Source organism: Sus scrofa, chromosome 6 (assembly GCF_054392235.1).
Source record: "Sus scrofa isolate SSC_HxYL_T2T_F1_AM1 chromosome 6, Sscrofa_HxYL_maternal_Yorkshire_Landrace_v2.0, whole genome shotgun sequence".
NCBI lineage: Eukaryota > Metazoa > Chordata > Mammalia > Artiodactyla > Suidae > Sus > Sus scrofa.
Genome location: NC_139388.1, coordinates 141,390,657 through 141,403,775, shown reverse-complemented (window position 1 = coordinate 141,403,775; position 13,119 = coordinate 141,390,657). Strand labels below are relative to the sequence as shown.

Genomic DNA, 13,119 nt, shown 5'->3' with positions numbered 1-13,119 from the left:
ATCAGCTTCTCAATTTTCCATATGAATTATGTATTTTATTTATTGAGAAAAATCTATTACAAAATCTGCTTATGGCTAATACAGGTTTTTAAAATTTCTGAACCAGTCCTATAAGAAGAATATTCCCTTTGGTATGAGTAACAGTTAACAACGTAGTTAATCCATATACTAAAACAGAGGCTCTGGAATCAGAATATCTGACTGAGTTCAATACCTTTCTTTACTATTTCCTTGCTCTGTGACCTTGGGCAAGTTAACTCAACTTCTCTATATCTCTATCTCTTCATCTGGAAAATAGAGATTACAGAAATATTTCTCCGACTAATAGCACTCATTAAATACGATCTTCTGTTAAGCCTCTGATGATTATTCATACATATCTGCTATATCTAGACTTTATTCCCAGCACCCCTACTAGGAAAAGAAAAGCCAGTTTCTGAAAGTAACAATTGCAGTTTTTATATTGAGAATTGAATGTCCATTACTGATATCTGAAGAAGTGGTCCATTGTTGGCTTTTGTCATTGTCTTTCCTAAAGGGTCTTTTCCACCTCTCGATTCAGTGACCACACCATCTCCAAAGAGAGCTATCCACAGTCAAGTCTGACCCTCTCTCCCACGTTGAAGTCTACACTCTTTGGCATGATATGTAAGACTGATAATCAGATCCCTGCCTGCCTCTCTAGCTTCACTCGCTCTGCCTTCTTCAAAGTCTACTCTCAAAATGCATTGCTTTTACTGATTGAATTTTCTTCATCAGCCTCCTGGATTCTGAAATGCTGCTGCTTCTCCCATGTTGACCTTTGTGGACATTCACAACTCTCTTCTTGATGACCTCACTGAGTCTATTACCAGCCAGGCTGCCCGAGGCTGCCCTTGATAAGCTCCTGTGTGGACTCTAGGATTGTCCACCTTTTTAAACCCTCCTTTTCTTATACCCCCAACAAATGAGTGAGATTTTCTCCAGAGTTCACCATAGTTTAACTAGCAGGATCCAAACAGTTGGTTCAATAAATAAAACAGATGAAGGTTTTATTTATATATGCTGAGCTTTGCTAATTCATCCTTATATGCATTGGAAGAAGCTTTACTGTATTCAGGGAGAACCAAGTTTGGAGCTTGGCCAATGGCATAAGGTAGATTTCATTGAAGACACACTCTTTATGTGGGAAAAGAAATTGTATTTGCTAAGGTCCCAAATAAGCAATGGGTAGGGTCTTAGTGTGTGAGGTCTCTGAGCACTGATATAAATAATACAGTTGATACTGTGTTTTCATATTTATTATTGAGTAAATGATAGCATATGTACAAAAATGGACCATTTTACATTGTAAGCCACTAATACAGTCATTAAATGATTGCATTTGGAGTTCCCACTGTAGCACAGTCGGTTAGAACCTGATTGCAGTGGCTTGGGTCTCTGTGGAAGTGTGGGTTCAATCCCCTATTAAAGGATCCAGATTCAATCTCTGGCCTGGGAACTTTCAGATGCCGTGGGTGGAGCCATTAAAAAAGTACTATTTAAGCCAAAAAATATACCTTTATATAGTGGTTATCATTTATGAAAAAGAAACCAAAAAATCTAGCAACTAACTTAAAAATTAGAAAATCCATTCTGTGGCTAAAGGCTGTGGTAAAAAGAATAAAAATATAAGAATGTTAATATAGGCTGCAGATTTGCTAGGTACAAATCCCTGCATTTGGGTGTTCCCGTTGGGACTCAGTAGTAACAAACCTGACTGGTATCCGTGAGGACGAGGATTCAATCCCTGGTCTTGCTCAGTGGGTTAAGGATCTGGCATTGCCGTGAGCCCTGGTTTAGGTTGAAGACGCTGCTCGGATCCCGAGTTGCTGTGGCTGTGGTGTAGGCCGACAGCTAGAGCTCAGATTCGACCTCTGGCCTGGGAACTTCCATATGTCGAGAGTGCAGCCCTTACAAAAAAAAAAAAAAAGACAAATTTCTGCATTTGTTTTCTCCCTAAATCCTGAATTCTCAGTGGGTTTTATTTTGAAATAGGTATTTCTGCTGCAAAGTCTGATAAATGATATTCCTACTCCAAAGAGTGAGCAACTGGAATGCCATATTTTTGATGCATATTTTTGCAGCACAGAGGGGATTAAATTCCAAATGTCTCAGTTGTTAAAGGCCCCTTCAGACTAGTCTGAAAGAAGGCAGAAGCTTTCCCTAAAGCAATTCATCAGATCTATTTGGGCACCGTGACATTCTCTCAGAGCTTCTGTGGATGAGTTGCACTGAGTAGTTCAAGGGTTTGCAGCTGCTTGGAATATTTAAGAAAAAGATCTCTCTCAGTTCTTATCATGTGTTCACATGGGCCGGCCAATGCCCACCATAGCTAATGTCCACCAAGGTTCTCACAATTTGTACTCATAGCGCAATGGTGACAGCTTCCATTTTTTTTTTTTTTTTTTTGCTATTTCTTGGGCCGCTCCCGTGGCATATGGAGGTTCCCAGGCTAGGGGTCGAATCAGAGCTGCAGCCACTGGCCTACGCCAGAGCCACAGCAACGCGGGATCCGAGCCGTGTCTGCGACCTACATCACAGCTCACGGCAACGCTGGATCCTTAACCCACTGAGCAAGGGCAGGGACCGAACCCGTAACCTCATGGTTCCTAGTCGGATTCGTTAACCACTGCGCCACGACGGGAACTCCAGCTTCCATTTTTTGAGGGCTCACTATGTGCCCAGAAATGTGCACTGTTTTTTTCCACCCATTGTATCATTTAATGTTCACGCTTCTCCTCTTAGGAGAATGACTTACTAAATTCGCCTCTGGTTTCTGCAGTACAAAAAGTTTGTCTAAATCTTATGTATTATAAACTTGACAAATACTGTTGCTTCTTCCTACCGTATTGTTGGTTGTTGAATCTTGGGGATGCTGTGATTGCTTCAATAACGGCAGCAGTGACCACTTCCATAAACAAACTGCTAGACATAGAACACCTGTGTGAAAAAGTAGAGTCCCATTTGCTGAGCATTGATGGACTCAAAATAATGAAAGAATAAGCTATGAAGGGGATAAGCTTAAGTCAAACCGCTGGAAAGAAGATGTGTGTTAAATGGCAGTTTGGAATAAAATGAAGCGATGGAGACATTTTTCACTTCATTGGAAAGTGAAGAATGTGTCAGACTTATAAAACAGCACTTCTATGCGTTTATCCTTTCATTATGTAAGGTAGATGGGACAGAGAGTTGCATTTGACTTCATACATTTGGCTTACTATTTTTTGTTAGGATTTAAACCTTGGCTACTTCGCAGCATATCTTCCATGTCTACAGTCTATATATTTTTCTTACCAAATGACTTGAGCATTTCTGACCAAATGAAGGCCTTTCAAATACTCTCTGCCTTTAGTTTTGCTATTCCCTCCCAACTCCACTTGTCACACTCCTCCTCCTTCTTCAGGACTCCATTTGAACATAACCCCCTCAGACAAGCATTGCCCCAAGCACAACCCACCTCCCCTTCCTCTTCACGGCTGCAGGGCCCTGTGCATAGCTCCATCACCTTGTCTGGTATTCATTCAGTTTTCTTGCCAGGTGAACTAAGTTGTGACTCTTCAGAAGCGTACTTTGCCTCTCTTTAAGGTTTTTTTTTTTTTTTTTTTTTTCTCTTTTTCAGCCCCTCTCCAAGTCTGTACAGAGAGGGGACTCCATGAATAGTTGTGGCTTGAAGGAGTGGATATATGCATATATATCATGGATATTGGTACTTTGTTACTTCCCCAACTCACACATTCTTACACAAATGCACATACACATTCTCACTGCATTCTGGTGTGTGCAACCTCATCCATGCTTCTCGTTGCACCTGATTGAAGCTCAAGGTCAAGATCTGGCAGAAGTGACTTCTAGAAGAATGCACTTCGTGTTGAAGGTGCTTGACATTAGACTTCGTCTAATGAAATTTCAAGGTAGTTTTATATCAGCCCTATGAAAATATGCTCATGTTAAGAATATGGAAACATGAAGGAAGGCAAAGAATCAGGTTCAGACAATACAACAGAAATGGGGCTGGAAGCCAGAGCTGTGAAAGGAGCCCATCTGCCCACCATAGACTGTGATTCCAGGTCCAGCACAGACTTCCATTCCGTTCCTCTGGCTTCCATTTCCCGTTTGCACCCTTCATGCTCTCTGTGCTCATTACTTGGTCCCCTTTGATAGAACATGGGAGGCCGACATGAATTACTAGGGAACAGCCTCTTACAACTGTGAGTTCAATCCACTTTGAAGTGTCTCTCAAAATGACTGATTTCTTTTCCTCTTGTGGATGTGTTATGTGTGTGTTGCTACACAATATCCGTGAATTCAGAACTGCCCTCCACACTTTTGTCCCCAAGCCCCCAGCCATGTGATGCCATGCAACAGCTAAGAGAAGGAGAGGGCCATACTGTGTCTGGAATAGACAAAGGCACAAATCCCATCTGGGTCTCCTTCAAAGCAAGTTGCTGTTGTGCAGCGGGCTACCGGATGTCGATAAAAAAGGTTCTTACCTGTTTACTTAATGGGTGACTGGCCCCTTTGCTTTTATTTAGCCATCTGTTCTGGTCTGTGTCCCTTTAAACTTGTAAGATCCATCACCTCATTTAAGCTGTTACCTTGACACATTGCGATGTTGTGGACATAATGATTCCACAGAGGAGCAAATTAAAACAGTTTTTCATGATTAGAAGGTTAAATGAGGTAAGGCTGTGGCAGTTAGTGGTGAGATAAGGGGTTTTGAGGAGGCAGAACTCAAGGGACTTTCAGGTGATTGGAAAATTAGGCTGGCTAGACAGGGGAATGGATGGGGCTTTTACAAATTACAGGAGCTCAGCAGGAGCAAAGACTTCCTTTGGATGTCTCTGACTTTGTGGCCTCGTTCTGCTGCCCTTACAGTGACTCTGACCATGGGCCCCGGGAGGATACAGGGGATGGCTTTGGGTTTCTGTTCTCCTTGGAAAAGACCAAAAAGAAGCTGATTCCACCAGAAGTGGCGAGCTAAAAACACAACAGCACCAACAACAAAGACTCAGTCGTTCCCGGAAAGTTGTGTTGCTTTCCTTTAGTTTGAAGAAGGATCAGGGGCCAAGCCCAGCTTCAGGAAGGAATATGTCATTGTGTCTTCACCCTGGAGACAAGGCAGAGTTGTTCCTGACATCTGCCCTCAGCTCTGCTTATTCTTCTTTTTTTTTTCTTCTTAGGGCCACACAAGTGGCATATGGAAGTTCCCAGGCTAGGGGTCAAATTGGAGCTGCAGCTGCCGGCCTACACCACAGCCAGAGCAACTCGGGATCCAAGCCGCATCTGTGACCTATACTGCAGCTCATGGCAATGCCAGATCCTTAACTTACTGAGTGAGGCCAAGGATCGAACCTGCGTCCTTATGGATGCTAATCAGATTCCTTACTGCTGAGCCACAATGGGAACTCCCTGCTTGTTCTTCTTCCTCTAGACTTGGCTTTTTGCCTGACCCCTTGAGGACTCCATCCAGATGACCCAGCAAGTACCTGAAAATGAGAGTTTAGAAAGCCAAAGGCTTTGTCTTCCTAATCTTAAATCAGTTCCTGCCCTGACCACCCTGGTTTCTCCTGACATGATCAGCATTACTTAAGCTACCTGGATTCAGAATCTCAGATACCTCTAAATTTTCCGTCCACCTCTTATATCCACTGGGTAGCCAAGTTCTCTCTCTTCCATCTAAATTGAGTCTCTCATGTCTTTTCTCACCTTTCTGCTCCCCCAGCCACTGCTCTAGTTTCCATCCCTCATTACCTCTGACCTAGCCAATTGGAATACTCTCCTAACTAGTTGCTGGTTACCTTTCATTCCTCCCTGCTTCAAAACTTCTTAAACACTGGCATTTTATTATAACTTACGGCAATCACATTTCAAAAATTAAACAAACAAACGAAAAATCTCTTTTGGTTTTGTGTCATTTAACAAATTCAGTAGAGACTTCTCAGCTTGGTGTCTGAGATAGTCCATAAGGTTACCATTTGTATTTTTGGCTTGTTCTTCTATAAAGAAGAAGAAAACAAAGTGTTGTGTGCTCTGAATAACTTCATTGCTTCTTGCCTCCTCACCCTGTTCCCTTTTTCTAGAAAGCTCCACCCACACATCTCTATCAATTAAAACATATGCATTTTATCAAGTTCAATCTCAATACACATCTCCTTTCTCCATCCCCTTCAGATACAGTTGCTTCCACTATGATTTGATGACAACATATTTTGGGGTTGTTCTTATGCTTCTTGATGTGGATTTTTTTTTCTACACTATTAGTTTTTTGAATCTTACTTTTGCAGGTTCTTTTGCACAGACACAGTTTGTTGCCCATAGACCAGGCTAAATAAAGAAACAGAATAATGATTCATAATGAGACTGGGTCTACAAGATTGTGAAAAATCTAATTCTTCATTGAATCCAGTGCTTGTTAAGTGACTGCAGTACATAAGGTAGTGTGTTAAGGACCTGGGGTACACAGAGAAGCATGGAACAGTACTTCCCAGTTCTCCAGGGTCGCAAAATTACATGGACGAAAAGTCACATGAGGAATTCATCATACCACGAAAAACTTACAACAGTAGGTGTGACTTCAAGGAGTGTGTATGAAAGTGGCAGGACTTCTTACCTCTATTAGAGTAGATAGGTTGGGGGTGAGGGATAGATGGTGGGGAGAGAACTGAGCAGATAGGAATGGCTTCCTGCAGGTGGGAATGTCTGATTTGGGTTTTGAAAAGTGACTAGGCATCATCAAGGAGAATGGGAAGGTAAGGAGGGTAGGGGTGGAATGGAAAGCTAATGCAAGAGCTCTGCTCTGCTTGCTCTTGGAGGCTCAGCATACTAAGACAACCTGGTTACCAAATGGTTATTTTCTGTCTGCAAGTTAAATATATCCTAAATGACAAAGCCCTTTGATCCCTTTGAAAGAAAAAGAGAGAGGAAGAACCTCTCCGGGACTACTTATGATTGAAAGTCATTCATTCTTCTTTTTTTTTTTTTGAATGTTTTGTAGAGAAAATCTGTGATTGCAGTGAGCTTCATAGCAGCGTTCCTCTTCCTGCTGGTTGTGCGCCTTGTAAATGAAGCGAATTTCCCATTGCTACTAAACTGCTTTGGACAACCTGGTACAAAATGGATACCATTCTCCTATACGTACAGACGGCCCCTTCGCACTCACTATGGATACATAAATGTGAGGACGCAAGAGGTAAGACCTCAGAGGGTTATGCGGAGTTTGAGCGTATCCATGGTAATAGCTCTTCGTTAGGGAGCAGGGTGGTTTCCAATCACTGAACTTACTCTCTGCCCTAGTGAGCATCTTAGGGTCCATGATATTTTCTGTGTTCTCATCCTTAGACATTTATTGACACATGTCTAAAGGCTGCTGTCCCTCCTACATCAAATCTTCTGATTTACTGGCTTCACGTGGAGTTGAGGAAGCAATTACCTGTTTTCCTAGTGGTTTGTGGCACAACATACATATCTTTCCATTCAGAAACTGTGATCAGCAGTTACCAGCTGGAGAGCTGGCTGGCTTTATTTCCTGGAGGTCAACTGTTGGGGACAGCTCTCTGTAGAACTGCAGAGAAGCATTTGTGCTCTTTAAAACTCTGTAATCCTTAGACCTCAAGCTAGAAAAGGCCAAGCTGATTTTAAAATTCTCCATGGCTGCAGAGATAATGGGATTTAAAGAGTTTCCATATTTAAAGGGGTTAAAATCATTCAAATCCTATAATCACTGAACCTCTGAATCTTTGTAGCCAGTTGGTGCTATAGAAGAGAATGGAGGTATATTGACAAGTAGAAAGTACACACTGTGCCAGCACTGTTGCAAGCAAGGATTTGTATCATGGAGGGAAGTCAAAATGAAATGAGCCTCACAAAATGTATGAAGTGTACAGAAGTGATTAATAAAATTGCTTTCACTCTTTGTTTCTATGGAGAGGGATGAGTGTGAGGTTAATATTCATAAATACAAAGTCCAAGCCTATTGGAGGTTGTTGGTGACAAAGGTACAAATCATTAGTGTGTCTACATTACTGGGACGAGTTTGGGGTCAGATCCCTTTGAAAGGTCAGTTTGTAAAGATGCCAGATAGGAGAGTTACCCACAGAATGCTGCTCCTATCCCAAGAGTTATTCTTAGCATCCGAGAAAGGATGTTGAAAACTGACTTGGCCCATCCCCTTTCATAGGCAATATCCAACCAGAGTTATTGCATCGAGTTAATTTGATCCTTTGAAAATTGTTTCTCTATTTGCAGTTATATTCACAGACTTTTTATTAGAACTTTATCGTTAAAAAATGGGGGGCACTATTAATAACAGACAAATTCTTAGGAACCTTGCCTGATGTTTATCCTTTAAGTGGTTTGAAATTAATTTTTTCAAAAGTATCCATTGCTTGAATTTGTTCAGTATCTTAATACAGTGATTACCTATGGAAACATTTACCTCTTAGAAAATGGTTTGTCTCACTCTCATCTTTTGTTACTTTTGTTTCTGGCTGTCATTCAGTATTCTTTAACTCTACCGGATCATGTGAATCATTTCACAAGTGCCTGACATGGCCAAAAAAAAAAAAAAAAAAGAGTTCCCGTCGTGGCACAGCGGAAACGAATCCCACTAGAAACCTTGAGGTTGTGGATTCGATCCCTGGCCTCACTCAGTGGATTAAGGATCCGGCATTGCTGTGAGCTGTGGTGCAGGTCACAGACTTGGCTCAGATCTGGCATTGCTGCGGCTCTGGCGTAGGCTGGCTGCAACATCTCCGATTAGACCCCTAGCTTGGGAACCTCCATGTGCTGAGGGTGCAGCCCTAAAAGGACAAAAAACAAACAAAAAAAACAAAACAAAAAAACAAGTGCCTGACATGGGGAGAAAATGAAACATGGGACTGAAGCATCTCCTGAATTACTCTCATGAGGGAAAACCAAATATCAAAGAGCCTTTCATTTGTTTAAATATTAATGGATTGGATTTTGGAGTGTTAAGGGGAAAACTGACCTAGGGCTGTAGTTCCTAGGGCTATTAGTCATATGAACCAGGCTATTTTTGAAATTCTTTTGGTATAGTTTTTAATATAATGATTTTTCTGCAGGATATTAATCATTATTTGGATCCTATGGAATTACTTTCTTGGGAGGAAATATGACTATTGGAAAAAAGAATTTTAGACCATGGAGACACACAGGCATGGTTTGAGTGCCAGTTCTCACACTGATGAAAACAAGATCAGCTAACAAAGTTATTAAGAGGGTTAAATAAGACAAAGGGCATGAGGTACCCAGCCATACTCATGTTCAGTGAATGAATTTCTTTTGCTTCCCCTGTACTTACCAGTTATGACATGAAATGTTCAGTGCGAACAACACCGCAATACCAGTCCAGAGTATCAGACTTTAAATTTTAAAGACTCTGTTTTCAAGGCAATAAACATATAAAGGAGTTTCCATTAGAAATCAGAGTTTTGCAAAGTAAAACCACAATGAGAAGGGGGAAAAAAGCACAAGGAGGAATCACTATACACAAAGCGCTAGATTGGCAAAAGAAATCAAGAATCTGACAATACCAAGTGTTGGTGAAAATGGGGAACAACTGGAGCCCCTATACACTAGCTGGGGGAACAAGCACTTTGGAAAAAACAGCTTCCTATTATCCAGTAAAGTTGAAGATCTGTATGCGCTCTGTCCCAGCATTTCCAATCATCCGCATATTCACTAGGGACGCCCATAAGCGCATGCAATGGGAGACATGGACAGCATGCATCCAGCATTTTTCATAACAACTAAAACCTGGAAGCAACCCACAGACTATCAGTAGGAGAATGGTTAAAATTGTGTTATATACTAGAATACCATGCATCAATGGAAATGAAGAAATTGCAGCGAGGTGTGACCACTTGTGTGAATCTTAAACATAATTTTGAGAAAAGATACAGTAATAAAAGAATATACACAGTGTGTGGTTCAATTTTTAGATCACAGGAAGAGGCAAAACTAAATGATGCTGTTTAGGGACAGTTAGAGGAGATAAAACTAAAAAAGGAAAAAAAAAAAAAAGCCAGAAAAATCATGTAAGTGAGAAGAGCAGTTACCTTTGAGAAACATGTGTGGTTTGTGATAAGTGTGCGTTTCTGGAATATCAACAATGTCTTATCTCTTGATCCAGGTGGAAGTTTCATGGGTATTCACATTCTAAATACTTATTAAATACACATTCATGCTGTATGCACTTTTCTACATGTCTATTTCATAATAAAAAATTTAAAGTACCTTCTGAGGCCAAGGAGGGTGGTTACTGACTGGGACTCACACAGAACGTTTCACCTAATGTAACAAGGAATAACTAAAATAACATATCGAAACCAAAATAGACATATTTGAAAACAGGAAATTTCACTTGATGCAAAAACTGGCATACAGGAAACTTATTCCTCTCATCTATGCATGACAGAAAGGGAGGCCCCATGCTATAACATTAGTACAGGTAATAAACAGTTTTGTATGGAAATTTTTTACATGGAGCACCCAAAAAGCATGACAGATTTCCCTCCAAACTCGGATAGTTCTAGACTAAGTTGGGAGGAGAACAAAATTTGGTGGCTCTCTACCTCTCACTTTATTAATTTCATCTTTCCTTCTCAGAACTCTGCCCTTCTCTACCCCCATATCTGTGCTCTGCACTTACTCTCAAGTGCTCTGTGCTTTGACCCTTACCAAGTAATGGTTTCAAGTGCAATCCTTCCCAAAGATAGTTGCATTAAATAAGACTTGGGAAGAAAAAAAATCTTCAAGAGGCAAAGTAATACAGCTAAAATGATGAGTGGTGGATTTGATGTTCTGGAGCAAATAGCCATAATAGTGGCCCTCAAATCTTGGTTTAAAGATAACCACACTCCTATGTCCCTGATCACTCTATTCTAATCTGGAGAAGGGTCACCAGCTTGGCTGAGCTGAGTCAAGTGGTCACCAAGGGAATCTGTTTATTTTAAAACCATGGTCCTTGAGGTTTTTCTCAGAGGTTTCTCGGAAGAAAGCTCATGCTTTCAAGAATCTACCAGACTTCTATGAATTTTTTTTAAACACATATAGATATGCCAGCAGTGATTTCCAGATTTAGAGCATTTGCAAACATGATCATTGTTGATGATAGTTTTATCCCCTGATGCCTCTGTTGGACCAGCTATTGCTGCCACCTAGGCAAAGATTTTTGTGGCCAGAAACGTTTACAAGAAAGAATGTCTTTTCAATACCATTAAATAGAGGCAGGAGCTGAGAATGGAAGAATTAGACTGACGATCTCGTGGACAGTGGAGAGCTGAGTTGCTTGGGAGCAAACTCTGTTTCTCTTATTATCTTTAAAAATGAGATCAGTTCTGGTCCCTTTGGCCTGGCATCAGTGGAAGTATAGGAGTCTCATGAATCTGTGATAGTCTGTCATGAAGGCCTCACATATGGTAAATTGTATTATTCCTGCTCGGCCTCATTTTATCAATTCACCTAGTTTTTGAATGATCTATTCCCAAAGGAAGTATAAGACATAAAAGTACAAAGAACACAGGAGAGAGAAAAAGGTGCATTTGCTTATATTTCCTACTGCTGGAGTTTTTTGTTTTTTTTTTTTTCTTATTTCCTGCTCCATACTGATAAAAAAAGGAGCATGTCGTGAAAACTATGGACTAGTGTTGCAGAGTTAAATTGAAAGAATTAAAATGCCCATCCCACCATAACAATGCCAGTCTAAATATAATGCATTTGGTGATTGGCTCCTATCCTTTTTCCTGTTGCCTTTCCCTTTCTTAATGTGTACAGACTAAAAGTTCTTACCTTTGGGGGAGGAGAGGTCTTGAGAGGCAGGAAAGCAAAATGAGTGCCGGCTAACTCCGTGAGTGCTGAGATTCCGAGAGTCCCTGCTGACCACAGAACCCAAATTCCTCATCAGTACTTTGAGCTGACAACAACCAGGAGGAGGTACTGCCATGCTGAAGTTGGGACCAGGAAAGATTTAGACTTTGCAATAGGGCCTATATGCATGTCCCCTGCATCCTACTCCTATTTTAATCCTCATCAGCCATCTGCTCAGACTTGCCCTCTCATGTCACTGCTGGTTGATAATGCAACCCTCCATTTTCATAGGACTGAATTTGAGAGACCTCCACCTATAGCTTTTTATATTTTAATAATTTACTGTATTATCATTTGACCTTGAATTTGACCAGTGAAAACCATGTAACACCTCCATATCCGTTTTTAAAAAAATCCCAGTACCCGTGTTTGGCAATATCCTGAGAACTCTGCTCTCTCCTTAATGCAAATTTTAGTGATTCATTTTAAATTAATTGTGGCAGAAAGACGGTATAAAAGTCTAAAATACTGCAGGGCTTTGTTCCAGGTAATCATTGTTTCTCCCTGTTGAGATCATGGCTCGCTCTGAGGAAAGAGAAGGAAGTGAACTTTAGGCTAAATTCTCTTTGTAGTTTCCAGACCATGGCATCAGTCCTTGTGTTGTCTTTTTTGTTGGTGACCTGGTGTGAAGTCATTGCTCGGAGCAAACAACCCGCAACTTATTTGCATTAACTACTTGATAAGAGAATCAGGCTCCGGGGATCAATAGGATGCCAGGCAGATCTTCCTGGTGATCTGTCGGGGTGACAGATGTCTCCCTTCGATCTGATAAGAGAGTCATCACAACTAGAGCTGCTGAGGATTTCAGTATTTGGGGAAGGGTGCCCTTTCCTGTGGTGTCTAAAGATGCGGCAAGTGAACAAGCACAGAATTTCTGGAACACAGCAAATCGTAGGGCTGTGTATTGATTTGCTTAACAATGTCATCAGGCCGAAATATGTCTCTTTAAAAAATGAGAACATCTTAAAGCCTCAAGTAGGCTAAATAAGAATACTTAGCATCCGTTACTGTGACAGACAGGCCACACTGGCCTAATTAAAGATGTGCAGAACAGATTGATGTTGCAATAGAATTTCCCGAATTGTGGTTATAGCGACGATTAAGAAACTGAGCTGACGGTCTTGGCAATAAAAGCACACACTCCACATAGTCAAATAAATGTACACATGTAACTAAAGCTGACATGAATAGGTATTCTGTATTTGGGGATGC

General features: G+C 41.0%; 1 protein-coding gene across 2 annotated transcripts in view; it reads left to right on the top strand.

Moving 5' to 3' along the window:
• The window catches only part of ST6GALNAC3 (ST6 N-acetylgalactosaminide alpha-2,6-sialyltransferase 3), a 569,262-nt gene that overhangs the window by 244,677 nt on the left and 311,466 nt on the right, over positions 1-13,119 (top strand). For both annotated transcript variants that reach the window (XM_021097752.2, XM_084964682.1), the window contains one exon: positions 7,016-7,210. In XM_021097752.2, coding sequence (XP_020953411.1) covers positions 7,016-7,210 — 195 coding nt within the window. The remainder of the gene's footprint in view (positions 1-7,015; positions 7,211-13,119) is intronic.